Here is a 21,455-nt window from a genome sequence, read left to right as displayed (position 1 = left end):
TTTATTTTTCGATTTCAATTTTAATCATCAAAAAGAAGGCTGTTTGTATTGAATCAATTCAACGAAGTATGATAATTAAACACAACTCGAATCGAACTATTTTTAAATTCTCTTAAACGATTGAATGATAGATATAAATATTTCGAAAATTACTTTGAAGGAAAAAGATAATAAAAAAAAAAAAAGATATTTACAATTTTATATTTTTTACTTTTCAATTTTATTACTTTCTTCCTGCACTGTGACGTATACGTTTGGACGTAATAGCATTTACTTGCAATATTCTTTTCTATTCTATGCATAATTGAAGAGAGTTATAGCAAAGAATACTTAAGAGGATATGAGAAAAGGAATTTATGTCGCATATAAAGGATGTAAATTCCTTTATACACATCACATGAAGACGTAAATTCCTTTTCTATAGTGTCTCTTGTACAAAGTATTCTTTACCATAACTTTTTTAACTATGCAGAATGGGGAATAACGTTTACTTTCAACGTTTTTATTATATTTCTAAATTCTCTTATATTCATTATACAGGATGCTAATATTTTCATTAAGATTTACATCTTTGGATTCTTCAGAGATCAAAATAGAATAATAATAATGTTGGTATACAGAGATATCGAGGCTTGTTTATATAAGTTCAAGCTGGCGCTAAATGAAGCGTGACGAGAATAGAGTGCGACGGTGACATAACGAAGACAGAGCGATCTCATTCTCTTTCCAATATCTTGCTTCATTCAACGCAAATTTCAATTGGTTCTAACTTGATAAATCTTAATCAATATTTATCACATGTATCAAATTTTGTTTCTCTAAAATCGATTCTCCATATTTATTCCATGATATATTGATGTATAATTTGATTTACAAAAAAAAAAAAAAAAAAAAGAAAAAAAAAGTATCATATCTGCAATAGTTTTAAAGAAAACAATTTATATTATTGATTTGTTGTCATAAATCATTTGAAGAAAATTAAAATATTCTTGTATAAATAAAAAGCAGATATCTATGATCTTTATAATAACCTTTTTTTATCATCTAATACTAAACGTTCTGGAAATGAATACACTACTGTTTTCCTTTTATCTGCAATGAAAATAAATTTGGATTGGTTTAACTTAAAGTGGGACACACTGTACATTATATCGTCATATAATACAATATACTTTTGTATCTTTTATATACTTTATATAATATAGAAATAACTTAGAACAAACTTTTCGTGCTTCGATAAAAGATGGAAAATTTTTGAGGAAGAGAACTGGACACGAAATGGGACAAAAAGTGAGCAAACGGCAAAGTTTGCATTGGGAATAGATTGGAGTTGACAGGTGAATAGGCTTGGCTTAAATCCAGAACCCATGATTCTTCTTAGTGAAATTGTGAATCGATTAATATGAAAACGCGATTTTTACACTTTTGCGCCTCGATGGCGCTTCTTTCAATTTTTCTCTTTCTTTCTATTCATTATCGCGAGGTTATCGTCTATGCGTGTATTAACTGCGAAGAACCCGCAATAGCATGTGAAAAGTTCGTGATTAAATCGGAAGAAAGAGGGAATGATTAAGAAGTGGATGAGATTGCAGATTTTCTGAATCGTATCGTATCGTAATAATTAACTGTTATTAATTAGATTTTAAATGACCTCTCTGATATTTCCTGTATTTCTTTCGCTTATCAAGTTCTTCGAGTTATTTAATCGTGTAATATTCTCACGAAGAGAAAGCATAATGTATGTAAAATAAATTTAAACTTGTAAAGTATTTATATATTCCACGTAGAATGTAAATGACAAATTCATATATTGTAAAATAAGTTTCAAATACTTCATCTTCATCTTAATCTAAACTTGAATGCAATTTTAACGAATATTCCTCTATATAACAAAAATTGTTAATTATGTCAGAAGATTATATTTTTCTCTTTTTAGTTTTCACATCATATTCATCTTGCTAATATAACAGTTTTGTTTTTTTGGATTCTGATAATAGCATTAAACGAAGTGAATTTTCGTCGATCCTTGCATCTCTTTTATCTATTTTTATATCGTATTTATGTTTGTCAACATTACAACTTGATATTCTCGATTCTATAGAACGATATTAAACAATTTTTGCGAAGCAAGTTTTCGTTTTTTCCTGTATCTTTTTTTTTTTCTTTTTTTTATCGTTTTCATCTTTCCACTCTTGCACGAATTGAAGAAGTATGAACGTGTGTTGACGAATCCCAAGGGTGCAGTTAATCGTGGTAAATCGAATTTCCATGCTCGAAATCTCGACAAAAACCCGAGAGATACCGATGGCGCTCTGTATGAAGAATTTCCATTTAATTTGTATTTAAATCGGCTTTTAAGCCGTTTGCTCTTTATTCTGATTTCTCTGATCGAACAACTGAAATATACTCGTTTACTCAGCTAACGTGATCTTTCATATCTTGAAAATTTCGATGAAAAGTTCGAGGTTCCTGTCATGAATACATACGTGTAATAATAATAATAATAATTTAGAAAATAATTATCTTTTTCTTTACTGAATTAAAATTAAAAATCAAGCATATATCGATGATAAATTCGAAAATACATTTTTTTTAAATTAAAAACATATATTTTGTAATATAAAATGTAATTGCATCAAAGTTTTCAGATCCAACGTGTGTTCTACGATGTATCATACTATATCTAATTACGAGAAATAACTATATATGATGCATAAAATGGCTTCAAGGATTGTACATTTGAATTAAATATCATAAACGTATATTTCAGTAAAGAATCTTTTATTAAATTTCGAAAGATAATATTTTTGTAAAAATTGTTTATATCAAAGTATAATTAAATATACGATAAATCTTCTTCAAAGAAGATTTTTTCTTATGTATTTGAATGGGAATGTCGTTGCTATGCAACAATTCGAATGTATCTTTACAAGTCAAAAAAAATTTTGTAAATAATAATATTCAACACTTTATTCAGTTTAGCGATAATAATATCGTCATTTACGATATTATTTTTAATAAAAAATTTACTGCTTGGAATTTGCCGTTTTATTTCATTATTTTTTATTAGATAACCTAATTATCTAATGACAACTAACCTAACTTCTTCTTTTTCCTATGTCTAAAACGCACATTAAAAAAAAATGGAAGTTAGCTTATAAAAATGTGTTTGCAAGTTGGAAAAAAACATTTTTAAATGTGTATATTTGCGGAAAAAATCTGTTTTAAAGAAGATTCGTCATAAATTATGCTACGTTTTAAAATAAGTAAGCAATTTATGATAGAAAACTTTCAAGTTTTTGATGAATATATTTTACGATAAAACGAATATTATTAATTCCTTTCAAGATGAATTTTTATTTTACCAATAAAAATGCAATATTATAATATAACGAATAAAATGAAATAAAAGTACATAATTTTTGAAAATGGGAAATATTGTAATCTCATGACATTTTATGTCTCGATAATAATCCTCTTGTCGATACTAATGAAGAAAATGTAAATAACTCTATTAAAATGTTATTATAAGTTACTTTGAGATGTGTTGGATTGGAAAAGTTAGTGTGAATTTTTGATCTTGGCAAGATAAACAACTTCAAATATCTCGTTTACCCTGGAATTTCATGTTTGTCGCAAAATATTCTACTTCTTATTCGAACTTGCTCAATCAACATAAATTAAAGAATTGTTAACGGTTAGATAAGATAATTTTTATTTCTCTAGTTCACTAGTTTATATCAATTTAAAAAAAAAAAAAAAAAAAACATATAAATGCAACCATTTCTGATAAGAAATATTTTCTACAATATTATACAATATTGTTTGTAAAATAAGCAATATCCATAATTTTCTTTGTTCAAAATCTGATTGTTAATCAGAAACGCAAAAAATAATTGATCATAAATTAAAAATCATAAAATTAATGAATAAAATTTGTTGAACAAAACTATTAGATTTAACATTCTCGAATCTCGTTATATTATATTATTTTTGTTCCTTATTGATAATTTCCCTAGAAATTAAAAAAAAAATCCCCACAGTTTCTATAATTAATTGGTAAATTACCGATTCGCCCTCGCGCTAAATCGACATTACTTTCCCTAAATCGATCCAATATTATTCATCTCAAAACGGTTAAATTATTCCAGAGTTTATGCATACTCGGTTGATCTTCAAGGAAATTACGACCGATCGATGCTTATCTCGATGCAAAGCTGCAAATGTTGTTCCATTAGAAACAGCATGAATTACGTCACACGCATGTAGAATAATAGTCTTGTTGGATACAACGAACAGTCGTGGTTTCTTGTCGGGAATAACTCGCCCTTAGAACTGTTTCTGACGTTTACGAGGTTTCAGGAAACAATAAACTTCTCTCAAACGATGCTCAGATTAGAATAGAGAAATAGATTAAAATATAAGGATGAACGTAAGAAGAAAACGTACGCAAAATGAAGTTAAAATATACAATTTTCGAATCTTTGCTATTTGCTATTTTATTAATTCAATATTTCGTTATATGGGTCATAGAAATAAAATTTAATTTAAAATTAATTGTACATATAATATGTTATGTATTTTGAAACAAAATAAGAAATTAGAGAATGATGAAAATGTTACAGAAATATTGAGAAATATACAGTCATTGGTATTAAAAGCAGAAAGCAAAATTACTTGCAAAATGCACATTTCATTATATTCAAAAATTTGTGCAATTTTAATATAAGTATGAAATTTGTAATTTTTTAATAATTATCATTTCATTATCTCGATATTTTCTTTTTAAAATAGAGAATACATTTTATGCAAATATTTGTTTATTTAAAGTCGTCTTCTTAACTAATTCAAATAATGGAGATTCTACTTTACTCCATTGCCGAATGTTTTCGATATAATTTAATAATTTATTGAAATGGATTGTACGAGATTTAATAAACTTGACCAACTTTGGTAATATTATTAAGTACTCTTGAATCACTAGTAGTTATTTTTATAATATTCTCTATGAAATGTTATAATGTTATGCAACAATACCAATTATCCTTTAAAATATTCTTTTGAAACTGGAATGCTCTTCAAATAATCATAAGTGATTTCAAAATCAAAATAACTTTCAAAATTTTCTATAACAATTGTTCCAAAATCATTAGAGATTGTAATTATATTCCAATATAGTTATTTTTTTAATTAATTAAAAGCTTTCTTAAAGGGAGGACATTTTAAAAGTGTCCATTAAAAATAACACTACAAATCTTAAGGCCATAATATCATTTTCAAAATTATTCTGAAATAAAATTGGCATAATAATTTCTAAAAAAGAATACTTTGAAAGTCAATCTTAATCAATAATGTTCAAGAATAAAGCAATATTATCAAGACAAATTGATTAATTTATCTCGATAAATTATTATATATGGAAAATCTGCGGGCGACATTCGCAAATAAATTTCTGATACGATAATAGTGGTTGATTCGTACATTCTCGCAACTATATTAATACGAAGTAGAAGGCGATGTCAATGGAGATTAATTTGCGAGACAAACGAAATTTAATGGAGCCTAATGTAGCACTTAAGGCCGTTCGATCGTACAAGATGTCAAATGCTTATTCTTTCTTTTGCAATTGTCCATTTTGATTCAATGATTCGGCAAAAATTAACATTATAACAAACGAAATATGACTGAAAATCGTATATTTAAATGTAATAAATTAAAATGCATTTGTTATTTAACTGTCTTAAATTTTTGTTAAAAAATTCTTTTGTTTTTATTTTTTAATGTATCATTTAACGTATAATTTATGATATTTCTTTTTTTTTTTCTTTAATGATGGAAATTTTTAAAATATCTCAAATAATAGAAAAGAAAGTTTGAATATTGTGTCATAATTGTCATAATATCATCACATATATACAATTTACTTATTAACCAAAAACTTGATCATTTACAATAAATAATAAATAAAAACGAACTTAAAATTGATTCTAAATTATTGGATTGTTTAAAATAAAAATATTAAATTCATTATTAAATTAACCATTTTCCAATAATCTATACGTAAAATATTTTTATTTCTCAAACTCCGTTTACTGGGAGAGCCTGTTTTTTTAAATTCTTTGATAAAAAAAAAAAGTCACATCGAACGTTGCTTTCGAAATTTAAAAAAAAAAGCAAATAATCTTTTTTTTAACCCATTTTAAAAATCGACAGTTCTTTTCATATAAAAAAAAATAAAAAAAAAAGAAAAAAATAATAAATCAGAGTAGTAATATCGGGTGTCAGATATCCTTCAAGTTCGATAAATTACTCTCGAATACATAGTAAATTTAAACCACCAGAATCGCAAGATTATTTGCATTACCATCCACGGGTCGTTCAATTGCCACCGACTGCTATGAATATTTATGACAGCCGGGGAAGGGAAAACCTATTTTAACGGTGATTGCAAATACGAATCCCATGTATCAATTAATCGCACAACGTTTCGTTTAAAGCAACTTCGAATGGAAACCACCCATCGATCCTTATTTTGCTCTTTTTTTTTTTTTTTTTCTTCTTTTTTTCGCTCGTGCACACAACAGGTCTCGTATTCAGGAAAGGAAGGAAGGAAGGAAGGAAGGAATTAAAACTTTGCCATGATAGTGAAATTGCAATGGTGTCGCATCAAAGCTTTTAAAAAGTATCCGTGCATTAAAAGTAGGAGGGAAACAAAACTTTCAGACGATGCGAGGAAAGTTTGATTTCTAATGTGAAAAGTTTTCCCCGCCAACGTATTTCAACTTGCGTCCAGAGTTTGGTTTAAATTGTATTTACTCCCCATAAATAGATAGGTAATTATAATGATTGGAATGAAAGGAGGCGTGAAATCATAGATGAATTCTAGGGAATTTTGGTCGTATACAGATTATTTCAAAAATTTTTAATAAAAGAATTTTCTACTTCCATTATTAATAATCTCTTCGTTTATTTCTTTTTTTTTTTATATATCACGATATTTGTTATCCTAATTTTTACAATCTATTCACGGTTATAATAATAATTAATATTTTTCCACTTTTGAATACTATTCTCTTGTCTAAATAATTCCTTGATGTGACATAGTGAATACATCATATCGTTCTCTCTACGTCACAGGCGCGCATTACGAATTCTCTGTCGGGTAAAGGCATAAGAACGTTATTTTTTCATTCGCCTAGCTTCAGTTCAAAACGATGAAACGATGTTTTCATCGTCCGAGATCTCTGAAGTAAATTATTATCTATTAACATCTCAAAAAGAAAAAAAATATAACATCTCAATCTTCCATAAGTTGTCGAATTGCACGAATTCTCTGACATGAAAAAGGAAACATATATGAATACAAATTAAAAGAAAATTTGTTAAAAATAATTCAAACTGCTCGTTTGAAACTCAAACACGTGTTATGTATTATTCGATCTGTATTGATACAACAAAATGGCAAATACATAATAATAAACGATAAAATCCGGCGGCAAGTGTCCGCCATTCATTTGTAAATTGTACAACAGTATATAAATCCGATTTTAAATCGTAACCCAATTACAAAGTGATATTAATTTGATAGAGATTTCGCAATGCAATATTTTACAATGCGTTCATCCATCCCGGCGATACATCACGACTCGGTGACGGTTACATGCATAATTTTGCGTTGATCGTAAACGAACCATTCCGGATTAAAACGTGAAGCTTTATAGGATCACGCGATAAATTTGTCAGACAAATGGTCCTCGCCTGTCCTCTCTTCCTCTTCCCCAGGAAAATGGGAACGAATAGGCCGGCGTATTCGTCGCGCTCAATATCGTTTCGATGTCAAAAAGCACCTGCCGCTCTCTCTCTCTCTCTCTTTCTCTCTCTCTCGCTCTCTCTCTCTCTCTCTCTGATGCGGATTTCGCTGCACCGAGATCAAATTGATGACGAATCTCTATTTCGATCTTGTTAATTTAGATAATTAATTCTCTATCGAATAAAATTCTTAGAAGGATATAAATAAAGTTTATTTAAAAATATGTAGAAGTATTATTTATTATTATTGTATCTAATTTGGAGTTAATTCTCTATCGCGTATTAAATGAAATTCTCATAAGTAATATTTTTGATATAAATTATATAATTCATTCCCTCTCTTTCCCTAATAATTTTTAAAACATATAAATGTATAAATGATAATATATGTATGTATATAATAAAATTTTTCACGTTAATAATAATCATATGATTTTTAATGGATGCGTAATACGTGATAATGAAAAAAGGAATGATTCGAAATAAAGGATGTCTGAATGAAGAGAGAAGCTAATTAAAAGCAAAATACAAACGAGAAAAATAAGTAAAGAAAAGAAAATGGAAAGGACGAAAGTCTCGTGAAATTAAATCAAGATATTTTTTTCTTCGTCGTGTATTATAATTTTTCTCTGTCATAACTCAAGCGTTTCGACGTTTCTCAACCTTTTCTCATTGTTTTTATTTTTCATCTTACTCAGATGGTTGAAGTAGGATGGCGAATTGACTTTCAATAAAATTATAATTGCTAGGCACTCATAAGAGGATCTCATAGAGACAGATTATAAAATAAAGCATTATTCTATATAAAATTTAAACGATCTCAATTAACCTATATTTCAGAAGATTGTTTTTTTTTTTTTTTTCTTAAGATTATCATCTTCGATTGCTCTAATTTGGTGAAATAGGAAGAACATTTTCTATGTTTAGAGATTGTTCAGCAAATAATAATTTGTGCGAACAAATTGCAAATAATGCACGTGATTCGAGAAAGTTTATATAATTTTATTATTATAAAATTGACAAACTTTTAATAAAATGATAATTCCAAAATTATTATATTAAAAATTTAAAAAAATGTAGGTTAAATGAACGAAATTTATTATCTGATTTTTAGAAATTCAAATACCAATTATATATTTTAAAAATTGAGATCAATCAATTTTTGACTTTATCATATATTTTTGCTCTATATATACGTCATTGAATAATAAATAAATACACTTTTAAAAATCATTATCCTATCTCAAGTTTCTCTAAACAAATTTTCCTTAATAAGCAGAAAAAAATCCTTTATTTACAATTTATTTACTGTAATAATATCGACGAATAATGATATAACAAGTTTTTACAAAAATGAACACATTTCAAATGAAATAATTGTCGCGATTCGAGTAAGTTTAACGGCCTCGATTGAAATTTTCTTCCTTCGTTGATCGTCGTCAAATTTAATCTGATCCCATCGATTCACCATTGAAGCGAAACGAGGCGATTCTCATCTCTTGTTAATTGTTACGCGCGCAATTTGCTGCGCGACAAGTTCATTACCATCAGTTCACTCTCTCGAACTTAATCAACGTATCCTCGATACGCACACCCACTGCTTCTTTTATGAAGGCGAGGGCATGTTTTTCCCCGCGGTTTAATTAAATTGCGATTAATTTGAGACCTGTGATTCGGGATTCGTGAATGAATGAATGAATTCCGGGCAAAAGATCGAGCAACAAAATGATTCGAGAGAAAGAAAGAGAGAGAGAGAGAGAGAGAGAGAGAGAGAGAGAGAGAGAGAAATAAAGAGCTTTGGAACAAAAGATTTTTATTACGTTTGGAAAAATTTTGTATTATAAGATTGTTGCTTTAATTGAAGAAAGAAAATTTTCGATATTGTAATTTTATTTTCGAGCTGTGAATCTCGGTAAATCTTCGAGCAAGAAAAGAGATAGGTTTTTATTAATATTGAAAAACATTGTATATAATTATTGTTTTGAATTGGTTAATGATATTTTTTTTTTTTGCATCATAAGTAATAGTTATTCGTTTGATTGTGTTTATATTTTTCAATTTTTTGAATTTGTATAAAATAATAGTAGAAAGTCCAAAATTTTTTCTTGTATTATAAATAATAATTAAAAAATGTTAAAAATGCATTTTGCTATAAATTTCTCAATTATCATATTTTTATTTCTGAGATTCATTCGTCAAAAATAAAATTATTATACATTGATATGTTATAAATGTTTCTTCAAACATATTTTTATAAAGGTTAATCAATATTCTATTGAAAAAAGAAACAAAATTTTAATAACAAAAACTGAGAAAATATATTTTGTCTAAGTCAAATAAATACTTTTATGAAAAACAAAAATATATAAACGTCTTTAGTTATAATGATAACTTAAAGATGTCAGAAAACTTTTAGGTTTTCATAAAATTCTATGATACCTGCAAAATATAGCTTCAATTAATTGAATACAAAACTTTGAATTCAAACCATATTTTCACAACTTTTTCCATAAATTTCATTTTTTTTGATAAAAAAGTGGAATTTTAATTAACGTAAAAAGAAATTTCACAAATATTTTGTTGAATTTAAAATGGTAGATTGGCTTGGCCATTTTATTATATTAAAATTTATAAAAAAAATTGCTTTAAATTATGACAATTTTCATATTGGAATGATCAAATTGTGAAATTTTTACAAATAACATATTATCTTGCAAAATGTTACATAAAAATCTGACAAGAATTTATTTTATTTGTATTAAGTTTTGAACTTAACTTTAAACTTTAAACTTTAAATTTTAAACTTTAAACTTAAATCTACATAAACATGCTTGTGTAACAACATCTGTTTTAAATTACATGTCTGTTTACCTAAAAGATTTATAGTCATATATACTCATATATAAGTTGCTCATATATCTCATGAATCTCACTCATAAAATAATTTTGAATTATGTTGTTTTAAAGTTCCAAAGTTCTCAAGTAACTATACTGTGTTTCTTAATTCTTGTCAAATCTAATGAAAGCAAAACTTTCAGAATGGATATAAAATCAATAAAATAGCATAAACAGTATTATATTATTTGTAACAGTATATATTATTTGTTATGAAAACTTATTTAAAAGGAAAAGAAAAAAAATAATAATATAGATCAATATTATTCATTGATCTATAAAATGTATAAAAGAATATAAAAGATTTATATTCATATATTGGTTTTTTAAAATATTGATTGTAGATGTTAAAACAAATATAAAAATTGATATACGAAAATTTGAATCTTGTTTACTAAGTTAAATAAAATGAAAAGAAGATTTATTTTTTTTCATACTGCCTTCTCACTCTATCTTCATCCCACTTTATCTAATGCAAATATGTTAATAAATAATTTTTAATTGAAAATATTGTATATCAATTTTTGTAATTGTTTTAATCTTTTAAATATAACAATACTTTGTATATTTCAATATATACATTAATTTTGAACATAATCTTTTGCCTCAAAATTTCATTGAGTATTTTTATTAAATTCTTAAGTACTTTGATTCTTAACTTTTTTCTTTAAATAAATATTAAAAGCCACGAAAAATTCATTCTATGAATGTATTATAAATACATATAAACATAACGAAAGTTGTATTATTATTTGAATTTAATTTTTTTTTTTTAATTTTTCACATTTAAATATAGATACATTAATATAAAATTAAATAATTAATAGTAAAATTAAATAATTTTAAATCAAATAATTAATATACTAAATATATAGTAAAATTAAAAATTATTAAATATTTAAAACTTAATATCATTATTATTTAAAACTCTGATTTCATATTACCAATATAACGTTCCAATTTTCGTAAAATTTTTTCTTCTGAAATTCCAGCTGAAAATAAAAGTGAAAAATCTTCAGAATCTCGAATTTCAAGCTTAAGTACATGATCAAGCGAAATAGTGATACATCTGCTGATACAACGCGAATCATCGGTGAAATTACCAAGCCATCTTTGCAGTACCAGTCCTCGAAATCCAACCGTCGAAATCTTAAAAACTTGTTTGAATAAATTTCAATGACAATGAATCGCGTACCATTCTTCCAGTTAACCCTTTCAAAATCAAATTCTTCTTGAGAGTTCTTGGTGGGAAAAATAAAAATGTAACTTCCATGATATTCTTTTTTACAAGAAGATGAACAAAACTTCAAAAATTTATCTACAAATGCAAATTTAATCTAAATTTATCTATAAATGCAATCTTTTTATTTTATTGCTTCAATTTTAATACAGTCAATAATAATTAATTAACATTCAATATTGCGCGTAACAAGCAACATCGTGAAAGGGTTAATTATTAATCTGTCCAAGCTACGTATCGATTAAATAGACTCCACTTCACTTGGCGAGTTTCTTGATTATATTATATACTATTACGAATGTGATTTCACTTTTGTGGAAATCTTCACTGTTGTAGAAATTTATTTGATCGTCAAGCGACTTGGAATTTATTATTAAGAAATTTTAAAAATATTTATCAATCGATGGAGATTAATATCATCTTTTTGAGTGCAAAAGTAACAACAATTTAGTATGGTATTAACCATTTATTCAATTTTGAAAATATTAAACTTCGTGTAAATATATTAAAATTATTTTTATATTATATAAATATAATAAGATTATTTTTATTTATTATTCATTTCAAAATTTAATGATAAATTTGCTGATTATCCAAAAAAATTTTCAAAATTTAAACAAATTTGCCAATTAAATTTTTATTAAATATATTTTCATCTTAATAAATATTTATATGAATACAATCATTTTATATGAAAAAATTATAAAGAATACAGATACCAATATTCTATTATTTGATTTGAAATATTTTATTATTTTTTTTATTTTTATTTATCTGTACATTGTTTCTATTCACAATAATGTATTTATTTCTTTTATTTATTTCCTTATCATAACAATAAAAAAATATAGAAATAAAATTTAATTTGAAATTGTCCTTGGACATGTATATTATTAAGACACGTTAATTATCGAAAGGAAATCGAAAGTATTTAAAAAAATTAGAAAGCGATGAAAAGAATTGGTAAAAATATAAATATAAATATCGGGAAATTTAAAATCATTCATGTTGTAAAAGAACAGAAGAATGAAATGGAAAATTCAAACTGCACAATCTTTTTGGATTAATAAATTCACACAATTTTACGGTTAAATAAACAAATTCTTAATTTTTATGAATATAAAAACTATTTTTTATATCATTATCTCAATTTTATTTTATATTCCTGTTGCCCAAAAATTTCCATATTCAAACAGTTTCGTTCCAATAAGAGAATATGTAAAATGTTTAAAAAATATTAAAAATTTTTGAGTTTAAACGATCACAATTTCGAAACACAAAATGCAAAAATTCCATATATTTTATAATTGAAAATCGATATTTATATCGCATCATCGAAAAAGATTATAAAAAAATATTAATCAACAATCATAATCAAAACAAACAAATATCTGAAGATATATATTTCTAATTTATTCAATGAAATAGAATACGTTTAATAATTTTATGAAAAATTTGATATTTTATATATAGCCAAGCTTGGCGATAATAAGTCTTCGTCAAAGTTATGAAAGTTTGCGTCTAAGTCTCTACGTGCATAGGTAAACATCTGGATCTCACCGACTAACCAAGCCTCGGCATACAGAGCATATAAATGAGTATGGATGACTTTGAAGTTTAAACAGCGGGACACCTTTTGCGTTCATTGATCGTGAAGAATATCAGGTCAACTTGTATCACGAAATATAATATGTTATTAAAAATGTATAATACGTATTAACGCGATAAAATTAAATATATCGTACAAAAGTAAAATTATTATATTAATTTTTGGATCATATAATATGGCTGACAAAATCGATTAACACGGTTGCGGTTTGTTGTTTGCGCGTTGCAAATATATATTATTAATATCCGATATTTCGGATTTATTCGATATTAAAATAAAGTGTACTTGCTGATCAATTTTCTCAAAAATTATTTTAATTTAAAATTTTTAATTCTCGATAAGAGAAATATAAGAAATTTGAAAATTTTCTACTGTTTTTAAATTAGTTTTATTTTGTTATCAACTAAGTTATAGTGTTTCTTGGTTTATAAATAAATTATTATTTGTTATCTTATTTATACTATCAATATTCATTTTCGTATGGTTATTAAAATAATATTTTTGATAATTTAATTCATTTAATTTCTTTCGATGTGCAATATAAATGTTCGGTACAATTTATAAAATGGTATTTCAATTTTTTACATTTTACGTTTCAAAATTGTGATAAATTATGATATAAAATTTCCGATATTTCGCTTTTTACTTCGCCTATATTTTTTATAACATTTCCATCACACGCTGAATAAATAATTATATTTTCGTTATAATTCGTTAAGATTTATGATATTTTGTAAATATTTTGAATTTTTGTTTTTTTACACAGTTTTTTCTTCGATAAAGTTATAAAAAAAAAAAAACATTCGTTTCAAAAATTATAACGAATATATAATTTTTCGTACTAAACTGCTTTTTATTTTCAAATTCTTGTAATTCAGTGATCGAAGATAAAAATTTCAAAAACGATGCAAGGAAAATACGTTTTCTTATTGCGTAATCTATTTCCCAACTGTCGAGGCGGCTGTGTTGACAATTCGATTTAACTTCTTGGATAACCGATTTAATTTGAAGAAATTTTTCGTCACGTCGAATTTCCATTTTTCGTGCATGTGCTAGTGCTCAATAATACATGAAAAAAGTTTTATACAAAAATTCATATATAATTAAATATATCGATATACATTTATTATAATGATTGGAATGAATATTAAGATGATTATATATTATTACAATATGTTCAAGAAATAGTTTTGTAAACAATGATCAAATTAGAAAAATTTATTTTCAAGCATTTATTTTTCAAAACATTTAGACGAATAATAATAACATTAAATATTAAATTGTTAAAACAAGTACATGTTCAAATTTGATAACGCTTTAATTCAATTAACGATTCATCAATTCAATAATTGAAAATGAAAATATCTCACGTTTCAACTGTTATTCTTACTTGATCTACACTGTTTCCTAACATTTCTGAAAAAATGAAATCTATTGGGAATAAACAGTTATAACATTTCGCATTCTTGAAACTGTTTGTCTCGTCGAATAATCGAAATTAAATATCGATGCAATTTTCTCTGATGATCTAACTCGATGTAACAAATTTACTTACCAATGAAAAAGAATGTTTATATGATAAAACTGGGTATCGTTTTCACGATTATTGTTTTTCTTTCACCCAATTTCGTTCCTTTATATTGAAACATCGAACGCTGGACACTTTTTTTTTTCTTTTTTTTTTTTCCTTTTTATAAAATAGAGACGAATCGTAGACGAAGTACGAATTCGTTCGTGAGGGGGGCGATCGATAAAACAAATTATGAGTTCCTCGTGCGCCTGGGATATTCTAGTTGCAAAGGATTTGATTTCACGCGTTTGGAAATTGAAAGTTAAACCGGTAAAAGGGAAAACTCGTTCGTTTGTTCGAGATAAAATTTAGGAAGAAATTTAAAAATTTCGATATTACAAAATTATAAATGTTGAAATTTCTATAAATGGAAATGTCCTTATTCTTTCGGGGTGAAAATTAAAGAAAAATTTTAAGTGTTGGCTAATCGTGAGGAACTATTAATTTGCGAAAGATAAAAATGTAAAACGAATTTTTTTAAGTAATTGTTAATTTTTTGAATCAATGAATATTTTCTCTTCACTCTGATTTTCGACAGTTGAAGATATATTCTGCATAAAATTAAAAATTAAAGAATATTGGGAACAAAGAAGAATACATATTCCTGAAAATTATATTATTAGGAACTATAAATATGTATACATTATTAATTTAATTAAATTTAATTTTCAATTTGAAATTAATTATTCAATTCGTAATTTCGATGCAGTGATGGTATTCTTTTACAAAGCATTAACATTTCTTGTCTTGTCTTGTTGTCTAAACGAGCAATAAAATGTAATATTTTATTTAAAAAATTTACATTTAGAATACTAGAATACTTTCTATTTTTAAATACAATGTAGCAAATATAAATAAAAAGAATAATAGTTTCATTATAAAATATTTTTCCTTTCAATTCTTATGGTGGAACACACATATAATGAATATTTTTATTTATTGGGACAATTTTTACATACTTTTTATTTATAATCTAATTTGACATAAAATAATAAAATTATTGACATTGAGAAAAGTTAAAAAAGTTTATATATCATCCGATTGACACTACATTTCTAAAAGAAAATAAAAATTGGATAGGGGAAAAGCCAAGTAGAAGGGGTTGAAATATTAAATGGCTGAAGTTGTTAAAATTTATGTGTACATAAAGTAGCCCACGAAAGTATTCGTTCATTACTTTACAAGAAAATTCACCTAAATCTGAAAATCCTAATTTTAATGAAAGTTTGTGCGTATGTAAAGCATACGAACAATAAAAGCAAGTGATGGATTAGAGTGTGTATATACACGAGCAACTTCTTTTTGAGCGAAAAATCACTTTGAGAGGATGAAATGTAACTTTAAAGTTTTCGTTCCTTTAATAAAATCTTTTATAACAGAGCAATAGAACGTTAAAAGTTGAAGAATTTATAAATTTAAAATTTAATAAACCTCGTGCCAACGTTGTACTTTAAAAAATATTGATAAAGAAATATCAAAACTTTAAAGCACCATTCCATCTTTTTTAAAATAATTCACCTTTCTTCAAAGAAACTTTGTATAAGTTATCCTGCAATTGATAGATACAATCGTGAATAGAACGTGATTTTGAAGTGATTTCGCTTTCGAATAAAGGAAATTCAAAGGAAGAAAAATTTTCAAACAATTAGAAAATTAATTATTTTTCGATTAGACATCAATGAATTATCCACTAATTATTTTATATATATATATAATTATATATAATTATATATAATTATCTTTTTGAAAAAATCAAAATATTGAATGCAAAAATCAAAGAATCGTGTAATTGAATTTTCAAATTCAATTTTCGCAAAAAATGTTTAAATGAAAAAATGTTATTCTACATTTTTTTGTCATTTTGAAATTGCCAATTTCGCTTAAAAATTCGTCAAACTTGTTTTTCTCAAAAAACGAAATAAAAGAAATTTTATATTTTCGATTCACTTTAGAATCATCTCTTATCTGTATAAATACTTCAATATTCGTATTTCACTGTAGCATACATTAACATATTTTTAATATTAACTAAGTCACTTTTTACCCATATTTCTGGCAATATAAACGACATTTAATATCCGTAATTCAGATACGAGTCAAGAATAATCCGATCGACGATTCGATTTAATAGTTTCATTTACAAGCATTCGAATGGCTTTCATAAGCCATTACATCGATTTCCACGAATGACACTTCAATACCTCTCCAATAATAATTGAACGCTATATATATATATTAGTTATAATAATAACTCTAAATTTTCGCTTAAACCGGTGGAAAAAATGGTTTTTATTTTTTTTCAAAAATCATCAGCCGATAAAAATCGATATCCGCTGGATGATGACACACGAATAAAAGAGATCTCGGCTGTAAATTGAGCATGAACGCGCATTCTTTGATCGCCGCATCGAGATGCGGCCTGTGCCACGAGATTATGCAAATTTTATGATCAATAATCAGTGCTCTGAAGAAGGTCACATTGCGCCTATAACACGAACCGGTATGCATTACCATAATCTTAAACGCTGGCTCTCTATTACGCCGCTTATTGCGAATAATCGCGTTAACTGCTGCCTCTCCTCTCTCTCTCTCTCTCTCTCTCTCTCTCTCTCTCTCTCTCTCTCTCTCTCTCACACACATATACACACATACACACACACATTTTGTTATCGCTTCTCGACATTTTGCAGCTGTGCACAATGTTACCGTTAATCATCAGGTCAACTAATAACTCCTGATAAATAAGCTTTCTCTTGCCCACCAGCCACAAGAAAATGCAATTTCGTCGATAATCACGTCCGAATTTCGATTACGCAATTTCGATCGCCCGTCTGAGAGAACGGTGGTTAATTGGATCAATTTGGAAAAATTGTTTTCATGGAAACGATAAGTTTAAGGAGGGTTTAAAGAGCACTATATAATAATCATAATAACTGGATACACGCGTTGTGTGCATACATTGTATCTGGATAATTGAATACAATTTCGTTCTTTTAGAAATTTGAAGAAGAAGAAGAAGAAGAAATTGATATTGAATGTACATTGAACGTGTAAGGATGAAATTCTTTCTTCCCATTTATTGTGATATTTAAATTGTTAAAATTTTATATATTTTAAATAATAATTTTATTAAATTTATAATTTATAATTTCATGAAAATTCTTAATTTGCTCGTTTACGTATATATATTACGTATATATATATTACGTATATATATTATATATTACGTATATATATTATAAACATCGTTTTATGTGTTCATCAAATAACATCGAATCTATAATGTGTTATAAAAAGAGAAAAATCTTACAATGAAAAGTAAAAAAAAATCTAAAAATACGTCTTAAAGAAAATAAAAATTTACTATCGTAAATTAATTTTACGCATATTTGACCAACTATTAAATATGGAAGATTAAAGTTTATTATTATTATTAGTAGTAGTAGTAGTAGTAGTAGTAGTAGTAGTAGTAATAGTATTATTATTATTATTATTATTATTATTATTATTATTATTATTATTATTATTATTATTATTATTATTATTAATATTATCGTTATTAAGTGAATAAGATGCAATTCTATAGCAAATCGGTTGACTTCCGATTTTTTCGTTCAATGATATCACATAAAATTATCACAAAAACGAGATAATTCATTTGATAGGAATATAAATATAATTTTCACAAAGTTCGAACAATCTCTTCTTCGAGTAATCTCTCGCTCTTGGAATTTCTAAACAAAGATGAGAACTCTAATAATCTAGAAATTCCATTAAAGATATTTTACGCATATTCTATGATTATCGCAATAAAATAAAACATACGACATTAAACGTGATTTGTCTATTTATATCGATAACGCCGAGCTTTATCGTGACCGTTGACTTTAATATCTGCGTTATATATTTAAGTAATATCAATAAAAATTACATAATTTAAATAATATCAATAGAAATTATTGAGAAATGAATTATTGTGATCAGAAATGAATTGAGATAGAAACAAAAAAAAGTTTATCAATTTATAATTTTGTCTTTTGAAGTTGGTGAAATTTATTGTTTAATAAATTGTTCATTTTTAATTTTTTTTCTAAACAATATATATAATTGTATCATATGTTTTAACATATATAGTAGTCTGAAAAATTATTTAAAATTAAGTGAATATAATGTACCATTAAATAATATTTGATGCATGATCAAAATTTAAAGCTTGAATATTATTTTATCCAACTAAAGAAGAAATTGAGTGTTGTGAATGAATTATATCGAATTTGAATACTCTATATATTATATTATAAATATAATATTAAATATAATATTAAATACAATAATAATAAAAAATTGCAATTTACATTTATAAATCTTTTGAAAAGATTATATTTTAGGATTAAACGATCGATTAATTTGTTTTTTTTTTTTTTTTAATTTTTGAATTTGTGAAATCAAGTAATTTGATTGATATTACTTTCGATAAAGTTAGTTAGATGTCGAAATTCTTCTATTAAGAATTTCATCATTTCATCTGCAATTTAATATTATTATAATATATGTATAATTGGAAAAATATTTCAAAAATTTGCTTACTATCTTTTTCGTTATTATATAATACATTTTTTATATAATACATTTTTCCAATTAAAAGATTAAAAATGTGAATTATTTAGATAAGATTGTGGATTTTTATGCAAATATAAAAAAATTTCGTAATATGTTCCATATTTTACCTAAATGATATAAATATTTTTCTTTTCGTATTAATTTTATTTTCAATGATAATTAAATATTATAAACAAATTTAATCGTATTAAAATTGAATACGAATCATGGACATTATATCGAGAATCATACAAAATTTTATACGATACATCTATAAAAGGAAGAGATCCTAATACAATATTGAAGCAAATTTAAAAATTAAAAAAAATTGTTGCAATGTAGAATGATTTTTTTCTTTTTTAATCTATAAATTATTTTTCTTAAACAAGAATATTTTTATTATTTATCAAAAAATTGTGAAAAAAATATTGTTGTACATAATGTAATAATAATATACATAATCTTGAATATGTGATATTTTTTTATTAACTTAAGTATATAAGTCAGCGATTTTTCTCGATTCATGGATTATAACTTTCTTTCCTATATTTTTTTCATGATTTTTTTCCTTTTCTTCGAATTCTCTGTTCTCTTCTTTTGCGCAATGAAATGATGAAATTCTCAATAGAAGAATTTCGACATCTAACTAACTTTATCGAAAGTAATATCAATCAAGTTACTTGATTTCACAAATTCAAAAATTAAAAAAAACAACAATTAATCGATCGTTTAATTCTTAAATAAATATATATGTACGATATAATTTCTCAAAATTTTTAAATAATACAACATATTTTTTACATACTATTCCAATATTTGACTATCTTTCTATCTAAAAATTCGCAGTCATGTAAATCTTAAATCGTAAAAATATTATTCATGCCTCTATTTTACATAATAATCCATTCTCGATACGATATATACAGTTTTTATTATTCATATCAAATATTTCAAAAAATTCGATATTTCAAATCATCCGATACATCAGAAATATTCCAAAACCTCGCAAACGTATTTTTCTCACGTTCAAAAAGCCATCCTTCCAAAAAGAAAAAAAAAAAAAAAAAAAGAAGAGTTTCCAATCGTATTTACATTCGTTCTCGCAAACCTCGACACAAACGATCGAAATAAAAATCCACCTCTTTATCCTCGATACTTTAAAAAAAAAAAAAAAGAAAAAATACCAAGCGCTCGAAAAAACGTGCAAAAAATAGTACAAAAAAAACAAAGAAAGCTTACTCTTATGTTTCGAGCTGCTCTTCCACAACCCCCTGAAGAATGACATTTTGGCTGCCCAGCGCAGCACGAGATCCACCAGAACTGAAATCTTTCCTTCGATCGTAATCCCCCACGAAACAGTCGGTACAGACGCGCCCTGCTACGCCAGGCTACGTTCACTCGCGAGACGCGGCACGATCCTCGATTTCAATAACATGTGCCGCGTTAATACCCGAGACGAGTCGAATTCGTCGTGTACGAATACGACGAAAGCACCGAAAGGAACGTTGAACCGCGCGTATTCAACCGGTTGCCATGTCTCGAGACGTAAGTGTAACGAGAGTGGAAAGTTGGTGGAAAAGAGCGGTGGATCAGTGAGAAGTCGAGTAAGCCGAAGTCGAGTCGAAGGTTTTTAGCGAGGGAGGGAGCTGCGTACGGACGTGTGCTATCGGGAAGACTGTGCGCCGCGATGTGAGCGCGTCCGCACGGAGTTTATTCCGCTCCCCTGTCGCGTA

The 21,455-nt window shown here is 26.0% G+C and overlaps 1 protein-coding gene across 2 annotated transcripts in view; it reads right to left on the bottom strand.

Moving 5' to 3' along the window:
* The window catches only part of LOC122716443 (low density lipoprotein receptor adapter protein 1-B-like), a 93,456-nt gene that overhangs the window by 35,941 nt on the left and 36,060 nt on the right, over nucleotides 1–21,455 (bottom strand). The window contains exon 1 of one of the 2 annotated variants that reach the window (XM_043939505.1): nucleotides 20,962–21,377. The exons of the other annotated variant lie outside the window; for it this stretch is intronic. Within the exon in view, the coding sequence (XP_043795440.1) occupies nucleotides 20,962–21,007 (46 nt within the window). The 5' untranslated portion in view covers nucleotides 21,008–21,377. Of the gene's footprint in view, nucleotides 1–20,961; nucleotides 21,378–21,455 lie in introns of those variants that run through there. 2 annotated transcript variants of the gene reach the window in all.

The sequence above is a fragment of the Apis laboriosa genome, unplaced genomic scaffold (assembly GCF_014066325.1).
Source record: "Apis laboriosa isolate Shangri-la unplaced genomic scaffold, ASM1406632v1 scaffold45_cov149, whole genome shotgun sequence".
NCBI lineage: Eukaryota > Metazoa > Arthropoda > Insecta > Hymenoptera > Apidae > Apis > Apis laboriosa.
The sequence above is the reverse complement of the archived record's forward strand: the minus strand, read 5'-3'. Positions and strand labels throughout refer to the sequence as shown.